General features: G+C 48.3%; 1 protein-coding gene across 1 annotated transcript; it reads right to left on the reverse strand.

Moving 5' to 3' along the window:
- Nucleotides 1-505: 505 nt before the first annotated feature.
- On the reverse strand, nucleotides 506-9,872 carry Eif2b5 (eukaryotic translation initiation factor 2B subunit epsilon). The gene is made up of 16 exons (XM_052740174.1): nucleotides 9,634-9,872; nucleotides 8,558-8,682; nucleotides 7,547-7,732; nucleotides 7,289-7,466; nucleotides 7,124-7,204; nucleotides 6,785-6,862; nucleotides 6,255-6,567; nucleotides 4,556-4,701; nucleotides 4,206-4,347; nucleotides 3,981-4,082; nucleotides 3,375-3,482; nucleotides 3,147-3,237; nucleotides 2,536-2,659; nucleotides 1,706-1,831; nucleotides 1,030-1,140; nucleotides 506-898 (listed from the first exon to the last, which is right to left on the reverse strand). The coding sequence occupies exons 1-16, from the start codon at nucleotides 9,811-9,813 to the stop codon at nucleotides 839-841; spliced, it is 2,151 nt and encodes a 716-aa protein (XP_052596134.1). The 5' UTR covers nucleotides 9,814-9,872; the 3' UTR covers nucleotides 506-838.
- Between the last annotated feature and the right edge of the window lie 6,040 nt (nucleotides 9,873-15,912).

The following is a 15,912-nucleotide window of genomic DNA, read 5'->3' on the forward strand; positions in this document are numbered from 1 at the left end:
CTGTGTAGCCCCAGCTGGCCCTGAACTCACTCTGTACACCAGGCTGGCTTTGAACTCACAGAGCTCCACCTGCCTCTGCCTCCAGGGTGCTGGGATTAAAGGCATGTGCTCACATCCAGGGGATTGATTTCCTTATCTGTTAAGATGATGTGGCCCAGTATCTCTGACAGAACCAGTACTGGGTCAACTGGAAAAGGCTAGAGTGGCAGATGGCTTCATATATGCCTGACACCATCACGCTCGGGGAGAGGGTGTTCAGACCAGGAAAGGCTACGGAAATAGGCTCTGGCGCACCACTCCACGACCACAGACTGGTCTATGGAGCTTGGGAAGGCAGTTCAGCCATTCACTTCCCATGCGCCAGGGGAACGGAATTAATCAGGTAGCATAGCACCACCTTGTGGCTACCACAAGCCTTCTCCTTCCCTCCAGGTGTTGGCTAAAAGCAGCTGAGTCAGATCGCCTCACTTTCTCTCCTGGCTGATCAGACAGAGTTGGCGAGAAGCCCAATACACCCCTCTTTTTAATATTAACAAATACGAACAAGAGAGAGGGCCAGCTGCTCTTTACTGTCCCCGAGGGAAGCTGGAGAACAAAGGGCTTCCTCTGGCCTACCTCCAACTGCAGGGGCTGTCTAAATTTTCCTAACCTCCCGCATCCCAACGTCAGTCGGGATGAGAAGCACACGGTCGCCAGCAGTAGGAAGAATACTGTAGTTGCAACTTGTGTTAAGTCTCAGTCTGTAGCAGCCATTCATGCTTCTGTAGCTAGCTTTCTTGTCCTGCCTCATCTGTTAGGAGGGCAACCAATACCACACCATGGGAACCGGCAGTCAGTGTCAGTCATCCTCAGATGATTCCTCTTCTGCCTCTTTTAGCCACTGGATAAACCTCTGCAGCTGTGAGGAAGCAGAGGGGAGAAACATGTATTCCCTTGTTCTTGTTGTTGGATAAACAGCTCCGACCACAAAGTCCCGAGAGTGGAGGTGGAAGACTAGGGCATCGGGGAGCGGAGGGCAGCCTAACCTACCTGTCCATTCTTGCGCAACTGCTGGCCTTTGTCAGTTATGTCTCTTTGATTGAACCAGCTCAAGATTGTTTCCTCAGCCAAGATCTCCAGCTGGTAAAAGGCCATCAGAACCTACAGGAAGTCAGCAAAGGGGAAGCTCAGGGTTCTTGGATCCAGCAAGGATATTCTAATAATGACTAACATCGGAGAGGAGATCTTAGCACCTCCAGGCTCTCAGCTTCCTCCCACGCACCAAGTAGCCTCTTCAAAATAGACAAGAGAGCGGGCAGAGTGGTATGTGCCACTTGTAATGCCAACATTTGGGGGTTGGAGGTAGAGGCAGGAGGATCAGGAATCCAAAGTCAACTGCATCACAAGTTTAAGGCCAGTTTGAGGAAACCAAACAGACACCAAGCGGAGAGACAAGAGTGAACTGTACTGAGACAGGCACGACCCGTGGACCTCCTGATGAATGGTTGGCTAGTGCAATCTCAGGCCAACCCCAATGGCTGCCTCACCAGCACCAGTCTGGCTCTGCGCTGCATTACCCTAGCAGTAAGCAAGATCCCAGGGACAGATGGTATGGTGAACAAACTTAGGATAGGCAAAAGTTAACCTCAGTTTTGTGTTTCTGCAGGGGTCATGAAGGCCTGCTTCAAAGCACATGGAGGGTACGGAAGTGTGAGATGGTGTTCACCTTGGCCATGGAAGTAACAAGAGTTTCGTGTTCCAAGAAGAAGTCCTCAATGGCTGCCAGTGCTTCCAAATGGTCAGCTGCACGTTTTATGTAGTTCTTAAAAACAGGGCTCCAGGCTTTGAGCAGCTATGGGAAAAGGAGGGGAAGGGGGAAATGAACTGTGGTATATTCCTTAGCATGCTCCCGAAGCTGAACAGCAAAGACAATCAATATTGATGACATGGAAGGACAAGAGGGAGATGATGTAGGCATTACAGAATCATGTAAGAGGCATTTAGAACTGTTCCAATGAGAGGTTGGAAAGAATTACCTTTCTCAGGGAAGGGAAAAGTGGGTCAGATAGATGCTGTCTCAAAATACCTATCCCCAGCCAGGGGTTAATCTTGTTCTGGGTCAAATCATTGTGGGCTCTGTAACACCAGGTCTATTCTTCATGTTGTTTTAGACTTTGGTCTTGAGATGGAATTTTGCTGTGTTATCCTGGCTAGGCTCCAGTGATCCTTTTGCCTTAACTTCCTGGAAGAGTTAAACTACAGATATGTTCCATAATAGCTGATTTCCAGTACTATTTCTGAATGTCCTTTTGGGGACCTGGAATGCTCTCAATCTTGGGATCTCAAAGACCATTCAGTATTAAATATTACCAGACCTGGACCCGCTACTGCCACTCCAGAAACCAACCACCTTCCACAGGCAAGGAGAATGGACCCAGAAGCAACATATGCTCCACAGCAAGCCCACTGCCTCCCAACCTCCTCTAAGACAAGCACTGCAAAGACACTTAGCTGCCTCCACTCACTCCCGTGCACCTGGCCTCAGTCTTTGCTTACAGGAAGCAGCACGGCACAGTAGCGGTTTGGGTCAAGCAGGGAATCCATTTGTTGCAGGGGGAACTCCAGGACCACATGACTGAGGACCTGCATCACCTCCTTTAGGCTAATGTTGTAGGCATACCTGTGGGGAGATTCACATGTGTTATGGTTAATAGTGACGGTCCACTTGACAGGACCTGGAATCATCCCAGTAGACAAATCTCTGGACATGTGGGAAGACCTATTCTCTGGGCTGAGCACCAGCGTTCACTTCCGCTGCTTCGCTGCAGATGCCATGTGACCAGCTGCTCCCAGCTCCCGCCACCACGAACTGTATCCTCAAACTGTGAGCCAAAACAAAGCCCTCTTTCCCCAAGTTGCTCTCTCCAGGCCTTTTGCTGCAGCAGAAGTAACTCCAGGGTTCACCGTCTTTCAGCTCTAAGTGCAGGAGGGTTCTGACAGCATGCTGGAGGAGAGGAAATCTACTCTGAGGCTAGATGCCAAAGTTCTTGCTTCAAACACTCCTGGCCTTCTCCTATCCAGTCTCCTACTCTGGGAAGAAACGCTTGGAGAGAACATCTCTGTTCTTGGGGCAGCACAGAGAAGAAACAGGAAGGGGTTGCTCTTACTTGAGAGAGTTGATCTCCAGGACTAGATTGTCACAGGAAATATTCTCCTCTTTGCCTCGCTGCAGTGTTCCCAGGACCTCATTCTGGAATACTGAAAGGAAAGAAATTCATTCTTGCTCTGCTTTAAGTCATCTAGTTCGGGCTTTCACAGCAAAGCCGGGATGGGAGAAACTTGAGCCTCTGGCTAGGTGATTCAAGCAAAGAGTAAACTTCCCACTTTGTTCACACCTTTGATGTCATCCAATTGAGGGGACCCTGCTCGGCTGTCCAGGTCCTCAGAATCCACACTTCGCTCACTTTCAGTTTCACTTTCATCTTCCACATTGATTGTGAGTCCTAAGAACAAGAAAAGCTCAGGTGGTGGAGTACTTGGCTCCCACGTACAGAAGCCTGGCAACACACAAAACCAGGTGCACTGTGCACGCCTGTAAGACCAGTACCGAGGAAATGGAGGAGCAGGAAGCTCAAGGTCACGCTCACTACACAGCAAGCGTGCTAGCCTAGGAAGTGGTCCTCTCACCTCTCCTGACACGGCACATGCATGCATAAACTCTCTCTCACTCTCTCTCTCTCTCTCTCTCTCTCTCTCTCTCTCTCTCTCTCTCTCTCTCACACACACACACACACACACACACACACTCTCACGCATGCGCGCACACATACATACATCACTAAGTTAAAAAAAAAAAGACCAGACCTAAACACTGACAGACCAAAATATGTGTCCTGTCAGTATGAATTGAGGACGCAATAATAATCACATTCTGAGGCATTCAAAGTTCTCAAAACTACTCAGATTAAGTAGCAGGCAGGCAGGTCTAAGGTGTAGCTTACCCCACAGACTCTGCCGTAGTTCCTCCTCTTCCTTCGTGTTCACATCTGCAGCTCTCCAGAGGTATCCCTGCCCTTCAAAGCCTACTTCTGCTGGATTGTAACCTGGAAAAGGCATTGATTGATCTTTTGAGAAGGCCTAGCAGCAGCACCGACTTCTCTGGCAAGACAGGCTCTTCTACGGGGCAGAGAGATGCACAGATGCCCCACACCTGCTGAGCCTCACACCTTTCAGCCTCACTTTCTCCTTTTCTTGGTCAGCCCCAGAATCATCACTGAACTGGCCATCATCTTCATCTTCCTCTGCATCTGGAGGGTGCAGAGAGATCACCGAGCCCTCAGGCAGGTTGATATCTGGGCCCACAACCACCTGAGAGAGAAAAAAGGATGGAGTGTGGCACAGACTTAATGCACTGAGGAGAACTATATTTGACCATCAGAATGATGCTTCCTGTTTCGTTCTGGCTTTATACTAAGCTAAGCAGAAGGTCAGAGAAATGTTTACGGGAATATGGTCCCTCGACTTGGCACAATCACTACTCAATTCAGGACTGTGCCCAGCCTGGAATGGGCCTTACCTGGGAAGTGAGGACACAGTGTGGCTTCAGTGTGACCCGCTCCTTGACCTCAGCTTTGTCACAGAGCAGAGACTGGTGTATCTGTGATCCATCAGCCACGCGGACTCCCTGCCACAGGTAGGCCTGGTCCAGGACCACATTATCACCTGGCTCAGAATGAGGAGGACTTCTGGTCACTCAGGGTACACCTCCCAAACAGTCCTTCATGGAGGACAAGGCTGATTGACACCAGCCCCAGCTCCCACCTAACTCTGGCATTCACCTGCCAACATTCCAAACATCCAGACCCTTCCCAGGTCAGCCCTGAGAGCAGACTGCCCATCCTCTACTACACTTACAATAATTTTACACTCTATATATGCTTCCCTGAGAACCTTCAGGATTTCTCAGAATCAACTATAAATAAACCTTATAACAGTCATGTGTGAATTACAGAATTTGAATTGTACTATTGGATTCAAAGGGCTAACTACTAGTCTTATATTCTTCAACCAAAGTGAGTTGTCAAGAGGAAAACCACCATTAAAGGAGAGCAAAAAGAACACCTCAAGTCCACACTCAGAACACCCAGCACTCCCTCACATTAGTTGTTACCAGGGCAAGACCATCTCTTTGAGGGCTAAAGAACACACATGCCCTTTGTAAACTGTAATGGTTAAGCATAGGTACATGCTCACTCTCCACTTGGATCCAAATATGAACACAGCAGAGGACATTCCAGAATGTGAACAGTCATCTTAAGAGTCACACTAGGCTGGGCGGTAGTGGGGCACACCTTTAATCCCAGCACTCAGGAAGCAGAGGTAGGCCTGGTTGACAGAGCTCCAGGACAGCCAGGGCTACACAGAGAAAACCTGTCTTGATATCCACCCCCCAAAAAAGTCATAGACCACGTATCAGCTGTCAAATTCTTATTCTCTCCTGTGTGCCCTTTTCTGTTTTTTTTTTTTTGTGTGTTGTTGTTTTTGTTAACTGCTTTTGAGATGGGTCTCACTGTGTTGTTGCCAAAGCTGGCCTCAAAGCCCTGACTCAAGTTATGCTCCTGAGTAGATGGGATTATACACAACTGTGGCCAGCTAACTTCCTTCTTCTTGCCCTCCTGCCTGTGCTGTTTAATACAGGTTTCAATACACAGCTCCAGGCTGGCCTCACACTTGTAATCCTCCTGTCTCCATCTCCCAGGTGCTGGGATTGTAAATGTGGGCCCAACACTGGGGGTGGTGGCTCATGACTTTAATCCCAGCACTTGGGAGGTGGAAGCAGGTGGGTCTCTGTAAATTCAAGGCCAGCTGTCTCAAAAACCAAAAGTGTGCCAACAAGCAAAGGACTCTCCTTCTTTCTTTCTCCTCCCACCCTCAAGATTTATTAACTGAATTTTTAATGTTTTGCGTGCATGTATGTATGTGCACCACATGTATGTTTGGTGCCTGAGGAGGTCAGAAGAGTTCACTGGATTCCTCTGAATTGGAGTTAAGGATGGTTGTGAACTACCATATGAGTACTGGGAACCAAACCCGAGTCCTCTGCAAGAGCAGTAAGTGCTCTCAACCCTGGGGCCATCTCCCCACTCTCTCTCCTCCTTTCATAGAGAGCCACTCTAGTTCCTACTGGTAAGGGCTAACCCTTGGCACCCCCCTAGCCTCTGGAGACACACCCCTGTGTCTGTGGGAATGCTGCTGGGTTCCCCACCTGCGCTCACCAATGCGGCAGTCAGGGCCAAGGACACTGTTGGTGATGGAGCAATTGCTGCCAATGACAGTGCCAGCTCCCAGGAGCACGTTTTCCTCCAGAACGCTGCCGTGGCCCAGGCTGACTTGAGGCCCTCGGTAGATGTTGTGTCGGGAATGAGTGTAGCTCTGTGTGGTGCTGTCGGTGAAGTTTACTTCTGGAGTGAGAGGGTAGACCCATCGGCGGATGACGTCAGCACAGATAGCTGAGTACATGTGTAGGTTGGAGACCCGGGCACCATACTCCCTAGTTGTCACATGCAAGTGGATCTGGTTTCCTAGGATCTAAAGGAAGAGAAAGGGAGATCGCCCAGTCCAGAAGACAGGAAAACAGTCCCAAAGCAGAACCCCGTTCTAAACCTCCTTGCCACTCAACGATGGCCCGTGTTTTCTTTGTGGACTGTTCCTCCCTCTGAAGGCTTAATGAAACACCGAAGGGAACCAACGGTTACCAGAGTAAGATAAATCTTTTCTCCTAGAGGTTCTGGAAGCTATTTCTCACCTCCTCATTCACTAATAGACCTCGCACAAAATCATCTCGAGTTTGGTAGTCAAAATTGTCTGTGAAGAGTTGAGCTACCTGTGGGGGGAAACAGCATGTGCTAAAGTTAAGCACTTCCTCAGGAAACAAAGATTAAGTCCCAGAGAGCCTTCAACCCCATAATAATTGACTATGGAACAAAACATAGACTTGGTTTCCAATATACCAGGAATGAGGTAATAGTAGCTCTTTACTATACAACAGATAAGAGAAAGAGGGAGAAGACATAATCCCTGGAGCGATAACAGACCCCTGGGAGCTCTACTCTTTGGGTATGTAGCCCTGTTCTGGAGAGTTCACCTGAGGAGAGCAGATGCTGATGTGACAGTCCAGTAAGTCATACCGAATCTCCACTCCATCTCTGCTGCTCTGGAACAGGTTCTGTGGGAGAGGTCACAGAGGCTTTAACCTACCCTTCTAGAAGCTCAGCTCCTCCCACCTGGAGTTCCCCAGATACCCACTTACCAAGGGAAATGAAAATCGCCGGAGGCCTTGGGTCTTCTGGAAATGCAGAATCCGGTTCGTGGTACTATCCACAGCTACCACCACGTTGTCCTCGTGGCAGCGTGTTGGGTGGCTGGGGGATGACTCTTTGAAGATCATTGTCATCACAGACACATTTTTTTCTAGCTTCCGTCTTAACCTATAAAGAACATGAGGCAGAGTAGTCTTAGAGCTCTGCTGGTCCCTAAGTCTTATCCCTGCCATTTTTCCCACCCTGACCTGTGTTCCTCTAGGGCTCTGGTAATATTGATATTTGAGACGACATCTCCATATATCAGAAGAAAGTCAGAGCGCACCAAGGCCTTGGCATCCACGTCACGGAGGACATCTCCTAGTGATCGGTATAGCTCTGATGTAATTATTCGAACAACGTTGAGGGATGTAGGATGGCACCATTTGGATTTCCTACAGGAAAGGTAGTGAGAGGAATGGTAAATTAAGCAACTGATCACAGACCTGACTTTCAACCTCCCTTTAGCATCCACACTTCTCTATGGCTTCTCTGGGTTCCTGCCAGCGTCCTTGGCTTCAAAGAGACTTATAAACTATAATGAGTGGTTTCAGCATCCAGCGTCATTAGTTTCATGTGTTAAGAGAAATTAGGCTATTTCCTTTCTGTTCCTCGACTTCTGTCTTCAAATATGAGTTTGAATTCAAAATCTGGCTGAAATCTAGGGTATGAAAGTATTCCAGGAATATATTTTTTCATGTCATCTTTCTTGTTCTGAAATCCATATCAAATTTAAACATTATATCATGGAAAACCTGCTAATATATTAGCCTTTATTTCTCAAACTCATAAATTCTGAGACTCACTCTCTCAAGATTTTAAGTTTAAAAAGAAATTCCTGTGGACAGCAGGGAGAGAAGGGTTAAGAGCTTGTTCTTGTCCTTGGGGTCAGAACATACAATATTTGGAAACTCAGTGGAAAGATAAAGATGCTCTTCTAGTAACAATGAAGCCATCAAATAAAAAGCAAAACTCCCGGGACCAAACTGTGTGAGACTCAGAAAACCATGTCAGCCTTGACTTTCTGTCACCAGAACCTCAGGGCAGAGGATGCTCAGCAGCCTGCCTCAGGAGAAGCGAGGCAGACACTAAACCTAATGTGAGAGCTGAACAGATGGAAATTTTTTCCCTCCTCACATGCCTTAACTTTGTCATAACCATCCTGAAAATAAACTGGGAAAAGATGTGAAACATGGAAAGGAGAAGATGTGGAGCCTTACAGCAAGTGTTCTTTGATCTGCGCAGCTTTCCAGCAGCAAAAGACAAATGTTTCCTGCACACCCGTGGCAGTCAGGAATTCCAGAGTGTAGTCAATTAGCGCCACATTGGCCAGAGGCAAGAGGACCTACGGGGCAGGATATGAAAAAGTCTGAGGTCTTCAATGGACGATTACACTTTGGGTACCCCACTGCAACGATGCTTCTATGAGCGTTTCTAGACACTACAGTTTGCTTTATCTCTTAATTCTAAAGTAAACAGGTTCCTGCTTGTGCTATTCATGGACTGCTCTGAGGTTCAGTCTAAGGTCCTGGGATTTGGGCTTAGTAGGCATGGTTATCAGACACAGACATCTTATAGTAGACCAGAGCTGGCAAAGGATAAATGTTGGCCCTAAATCATAGCTCCAGAACTCTAAGCACGAAGGCCTTCTCCATATAAAATTTCCTTCTATTACCACTAGGAGTCATAGGTAACCACTCAAACACTTGTCAAAAATGAACAGCCATTAAGCTTCAGAAATTTTTCTTAGGCATATTTGTGTTTGAGTGAACTATGGGTTGCTGAGTGACCCAGCAGTCTGTAACCCCAAGACCAATTTCCTATGTCTAGGTAATTCTGAGGATGACGGTAACCTATCCGGTCCTCCTTTCAGCAGATGGGAGGAAAAAAGCCCGCACCAGCCCGAGATCCAGTCTTTCTCTTTCTCTTTCAGGTGTATTACCATCACCTTTCCCGAAGCTATTTCTTTAACTACCCATCTCTCTCTTGCAAGGTTAAAAGCAGCGGAGGGCCCTCTTGCGCTACCAAGTCCCCTTGGGGAAGGCGTCTGTCAGGCACTGCTCCAACATACAGCTCTCTCCGTTTCTCCCACGGCTGGGTGGACCAGCCCTGCGAGAACGCATGTTTGCAGGCCACTCACCTGTTTGGACAGTCAATCCCTCCACCTCCCTCCAACCAGACAAATCCAACTGTAGGGTGACTTCCAGAGCACGCTGCACTAACTAGCCACAGTGGCACCCTCCTGCAGCCCCGCCACCCTCCAGGCCCGCGGGCTGCTCGCGTGCCGGGCGCTCACCCGAGGCTGGTCCTTGGAGATGGGGAAGAAGCGGCGGTTGAAGCTATCCGCCACTAGAACGGCCTGCAGGGGCGGCGGCGGCTCCTCCTCCGCACCTTGGGTTCCTCCGCCGCCCGCGCCGCCGCCACGTTTGTTCCCTCGGCCGGCCGCAGCCCCAGGGAGCGCCGCAGTGGTTGCCATCTTCTTCCCTCGCAGCCGGGACTTCCGCGGGGAAGCTGACACCGCACGCTGTAGGGGACAAAAAGGACTCGTAGTCGAAACGCGAAGGTGCGACTGAAGGGAGGGGAAGGACTGCGCATGCGTCTACCCAGGAGGCGGCCCCGCCCCCGCGCACGGCTCGAGCCGGGGCGTGGCTAGCTGTACTAGGTCGGTGCGCACTGGGTGGTGCGTGCGCAGCGGAGGGGTGGGGTTGGTGGGGTTCCGTGGAAGTCTGTCTGGGTCAGACAGTGCGTCTGTCGGGGTGGACAAGCTAAGGTGGATTCACGCTGAGGGGATTTGTGGAGGCCGAGAAGGAGCCTGCAGCTTCCCTGTCCGGAGCATATTAAAATTGTAGTGCTCGGGGGTGCGGGCTGGAGAGATCGCTGATCGGTTTTGAGCACATGTTGCTGTTACAGAGGATCCTAACATCCACCCACAACTGCGGCTCCAGGTTATCTGACACTCCTCCGGCCTCCGAGGGCGCTGAATGCATGTGGTATACATACAAACGGGCAAAACACTCATAAACCTAAAAATAAAGTGTAGCTCTCCATTTGATTCTAGTAATCTGAGGGGACCCGGCGCCTTTGGGTGGGAATCCACGATCTGCACAAACACTGACCGTGGCGGCAAGCGGTGAATTTTTATCGAGCATGCTTATGGCTCAGTCGCTCCCCATCCCAAGGGCTGGAAACCTAGAGCAAAGAGCAACAGACATTTCTTAGCGGGAAACTGGTGCTGGAGTTCATCTGACTCCACAGTATCACAAGCATTCTGCCATTTTCATGGGGATAACAACGAATGCTTCACGAGGTCCAGTCCAGCCTATCATAGATGAGGCTGGATCCAAGAACCCCAGTAAGTTGAGTAGGACTGGAGCGTAGTAGCAAGCTTGCCAGGCTGGACGCTGAAGCGGAGCTGCAGGTTTTGGGGGAAAGAAGCTGTGGCCGCAGTTTGTAAATCAAGGTTAAGGCGGAGGAAGCAATGGCTCGCAGCCTGGGTGTAATTCTGTCAAGCCAAGATTTATAGTAACTGCGCCCATTCAGCACCAGAACCTCTGCTAATCCCACAGTTTCCACTGTCGCTTCCTCCCACCTCCCGCAGATGTTCTCCCCCAGAGAGTTGTTACCCGTGTCCACTTAGAATCTTCGTGGAGCTCAGAAGTCTGTCATTTCTTTATTTGCCCCATTAATGAGGGTCCTATGAAAACAGCATTTGCTTTTGAAAACGTTAGCTAGCATAGAGAGGGAAAAGCGGGGCAGCTCAGTAAAAAATTTCAATTAAATCACTGTATTACAGGGCGCATAAGGGCTTATTCTCCTAACACCGACTGAGGCGGGAGGATCCCAAGTGGGAAGCCCGCGTGGGCTCTGGAGTGAAGCTTCACAACAACCTAACAAACAAGTTGGCAAACACGACCAAAATAAGATAACATATGAATGTACGTTCTGGAGGACTGTTTGGTTGCGCTACAGATCTACATGCAAAAGAGAAAGAAAAATGTGCGCCTGTGGGAATCCCTCTTCTTATGCACACACACCCTCGCCCACACACAGCTTCGAGAAACGCTGGCTAGAAAGTGGCTTGTGAAATCCGGTAACATTGCCCTCTAGAGGTCAGTGTGATGCAATGCGCCTTCTTCACCAATTCCGGTAGCGTCTATGACAAAGTCTTCTCCTCCTCCTCCTCCTCCTCCTCCTCCTCCTCCTCCTCCTCCTCCTCCTCCTCTTCCTCCTTCTTTTTTCTTTTTTCTTTTCTTTTCTTTTTTTCTTTTTGAGACAGGGTCTCTCTACATAGCCCTAGCTGCTCTGGTACTCACTATACAGACCAGGCCGGCTTCGAACTCACAGAGACCCACTTGACTCTGCCTCCGGAGTGCTGTGATTAAAGACATGCACCACCATGCTCCGCCTAAGAAGTCATTTTTTTAATGTGGAGGTTCCAGGACTATGGAGTAGGAACCAGCCACATTCGTGATGTATATGGAGGCCAGAGGCCCTGTGGTAAAGGATTTTTTTCCCCCTATTCTGGCATGGAGACTCAAAGAGAAGTTGAGCTTCTTGGAGAGATTAGTGTGCATAGAGACAAGGTTCCAGAGACAACGTTGCCCAGAGAAAGAAATGATGACCCAGTAAGCCAGTCTGAGCATCAGGGTCTCCTGCCCCTCTGGGCAGGAGTTACAGGCATGGTGAGAAGCTGTGCCTAGCTTGCTAGTTCCTTGTGTGCTCCAGGAGGAGAGGAAGGTGGTTAAGGTGAAGGAAGGAAGTAAACTGCCCTTGCTTGTTCAGTACTGTCCCGGCTTTATCTTTGAACATCCTGCGTCCTGAAGTGAGGAAATCCGGAGTTCCTGGTACACTGGAGTGTTTGGTCACCACACAGATGGCCACTAGGCGTAATTTGTTATGGGAGCTCCCTCCTACAGACTTAATTAGTAGAAATGGCCGGCACTTCCCAATGCCTACACAAGATGTGGGTCACAGGAAAGCAACGCTGTGATGCTTACTGGGAAATTTCAGTGACAGAAGAAAAAGGTCTTAAGGTAGCCAGAGAGAAAGAATGTTACCAAAGGGAACAGAACTTAGATGTCCGCAGGACAGCAAAGGCAGAAGCCAGAAGGTAATGGTATGATCACAGTGACAATAAAGGCCAAATGAGGGAAAGCTCCTTAAGGGCAAGAGGACAGAATCCCTCTCCTGGGTGGAGACCTAACATTCCTTTTGGGCCAGTTCAATAACCTGGTCAAAGGACCACCCCTAGGAAATTTGGGCTTATCTTAAGTCATGCTAAAGAGACAGGTAAAATAATTTCCCTCTTAATAAGATACTTTTTTCTCCCCTGATCTTTGGTTCCCACTCAGTCCCTATAAGCCAAACAGTCATTATACTTGTTGGGTCTGAGTTAGGACTCAGAAAGGTACTTTTTATTTTTTCTGTCTCTTTCAGGTACTGGCCAAATCTCCTCCTCCTCCTTCTCTTTCTTCTCTCTCTCTCTCTCTCTCTCTTTCTCTCTCTCTCTCTCTCTCTCTCTCTCTCTCTCTCTCTCTCTCTCTCTCTTTCTCTCTCTCTCTCTCTCCCTCCCCCCTCCCTCTGAACTTTCTTCTCATCCACATGGCTCCTTGTCCACCATGGCTCTAACTTTCCACATGGCTTTTCTCCTCACCTCCATTCTCCTCCTGGAGGCAGCTGCTGAGGTTTACAGTTTGCCTTCCCCAGGGTTTTTATTTTTAAACTCTAATAAAATTGTACCAGAGCTTCTGCTTGAGTCCATTATTATTTTTGTTGTTGTTTTGTTTTTTTCTAGACAGGGCTTCTCTGTGTATCCTCGACTGTCCTGGAACTCACTCTGTAGACCAGACTGGCCTCGAACTCAGAGATGTGTTTGTCTTTGCCTCCCAAATGTTGGGATTAAAGATGTGCACCACTACTGTGAGACCAAAATGAGCCATTTTAGAAATAAGATCAAAATGCTTTCACCCAAAAACTAAGGCCTAAGATTTCTCCTTCTAGGAATAGACCAATAGTTACTGAAACAAATCAGTTCAGATTCCAGAAACCAGGAAGTGTAAAAGTACAGAGTCACGGGGGCTGGAGAGATGGCTCAGTGGTTAAGAGCACTGGCTGTTCTTCCAGAGGTCCTGAGTTCAATTCCCAGCAACCACATGGAGGTTCACAACCATCTGTAATAAGATCTGGTGCCTTCTTCTGGCCTGCAAGCATGCATGTAGGCAGAACACTGTATACATAATAAATAAATAAATAAATAGAAGTACAGGGTCACAAGGTAGTCACGAGGTAATGCCTGCTGGACTATGGAATGTCCTCTTCCTGGTTTCCAGGGTAACTGACCCCTGGAATGCTACCACCTGAGGGCAGCCAATGAGAAATGGTGGTGGGCAACCACTCCCTTAGAAGTAAGATTAAGCCATGATTTCTAGAAAGCCCCTAGAATCGAGCCAATCAGAATTGTACCCATACTAGCACCCCTAAATGATGTAACCTTGTGATTTTTCCCTTTAAAAGCTGAGTTTGCAGATAGGTGGGCACTTCCTCCAGCCTCCACTGCATTGGATGTATTGGACAAAGTCCCTGCCTAGGCTTGTATTGCTTTTGGATATCCAGAATTAAACCTTGCTTTTGCATTCCGGCATGCTCGTCTTTGGTGGTCTCTCTGGGGGTCACGATCTGGGCACAACACTACCTGGCTTTGAGTCCATCCATTCTTTTTTTTTTTTTTTTTTTTTTTTTTCTGAGACAGGGTTTCTCTGTGTAGCTTTGTGCCTTTCCTGGAACTCACTTGGTAGCCCAGGCTGGCCTCGAACTCACAGAGATCCGCCTGCCTCTACCTCCTGAGTGCTAGGATTAAAGGTGTGCGCCGCCAAGTCCATTCTTAAAGTCCTAGTTAACAACACTTAAGAACCTCAAGAGCAGGGGGGTGGTGGTGGTGGTGCATGCCTTTAATCCCAGCACTTGGGAGGCAGATCTCTGTGAGTTCGAGGTCAGCCTGGTCTACAGAGCGAGATCCAGGACAGGCACCAAAACTACACAGAGAAACCCTGTCTCAAAAAACAAAACAAAACAAAACAAAAAACTCAAGAGCCAGGCTGTGGTGGCACACGCCTTTAATACTAGAACATGAGAGGTGGGAGGCAGAGACAGGCCGGATCTCAGTGAGTCCAGCCTGGTCTACAAAGTGAGTTCCAGAACTGCCAGGGCTACACTGAGAAACTCTGTCTAACACCCCCCCCACACACACACACAAAAGTAAAAACATTAAGAGATTAATTGTAGACGATGTTGTGGGGGAAAAAATCCTCAGGAGGGGATGAAGATTTCCCAGGAAGTCGGACAAACATCACTGAGGAGAGGTAACGAGCCACAAGGCAGAACACAGATTAATATAAATGGGTTAATTTAGCCGGGCGGTGGTGGCGCACGCCTTTAATCCCAGCACTCGGGAGGCAGAGGCAGGCGGATCTCTGTGAGTTCGAGGCCAGCCTGGTCTACAGCGCGAGATCCAGGAAAGGCGCAAAGCTACACAGAGAAACCCTGTCTCGAAAAACCAAAAAAAAAAAAAAAATAAAATAAAAAAAAATAAATGGGTTAATTTAAGTTTTTGGGTTTTTTGCTTGTTTGTTTGTTTTTGGTTTTTTTGAGACAGGGTTTCTCTGTGTAGTTTTGGTGCCTCCTGAGTGCTGGGATTAAAGGTGTGCACCACCACCGCCCAGCTAATTTAAGTTTTAAGAGCTAGTTGGGAGCAAGCCTAAGTTAAGGTCAAGCTTTCATAATCAATAAAATGTTTCCGTGTCATTATTCGTGAGCTGGTGGTCCAAAGACAGACTTGATACATTTTTTTTTTTTTGAGACAGGGTTTCTGTGTAGCTCTGGCTGTTCTGGTCTACTCTTTCTGTAGACCAGGTTTGCCTAGAACTCAAGAGATCTGCCTGCCTCTGCCTCCTGAGTTCTGGGGTTAAAGGCATGTGCCTCCATGCCCAGCTTTAAAGTAAAGTTTGTTTGAGATTCCCAAAAATGTGTGGGGAAAGGATGAGTCCCTATCAACATCTTATGTGTCATATATGTACAAGCCTCCTGTGTGGGTCGTTCCTAATTTAACATAAAATATCTGTATATGAAAGAATATTAACTCTGTTGTGGCAGCCTTATCAGCAAATGTTAATTGTGATGGAATTCTTTTTTCCTTAGATGGTGAAAATGGCTTGAACCAGACTCCAGAGTGAGGGGCTCCTTTCCCTTCTCACGGCTCCACAATTTTCTGTGTCTTCTATTCTGCCTCAGTAAGATGGTAGACTAGAGGCTGTCTCTGTGAGAGCTGGGGAAGGAAGAGTCAGAATAAAGAAATAGGCTTTCCCTGGGTGGTGGTGTGGTGGCACATGTCTTTAATCCCAGCACTGGGAGGCAGAGGCAGGCAGATCTCTGAGTTCAAGGCCAGCCTGGTCTACAGAGTGAGTTACAGGACAGCCAGGGCTATAGAGAAATATAGAGGAAAAGCTTCCAAAATCCAAAATCCATTAAGGAAATGAAAAGAGGTTTAAAAAAAAGGAGCAGAAGCAAGGGTGTACAATGT

This window comes from Peromyscus californicus, unplaced genomic scaffold (genome assembly GCF_007827085.1).
Source record: "Peromyscus californicus insignis strain IS unplaced genomic scaffold, ASM782708v3 Scaffold_16__1_contigs__length_79575227, whole genome shotgun sequence".
Lineage (NCBI taxonomy): Eukaryota > Metazoa > Chordata > Mammalia > Rodentia > Cricetidae > Peromyscus > Peromyscus californicus.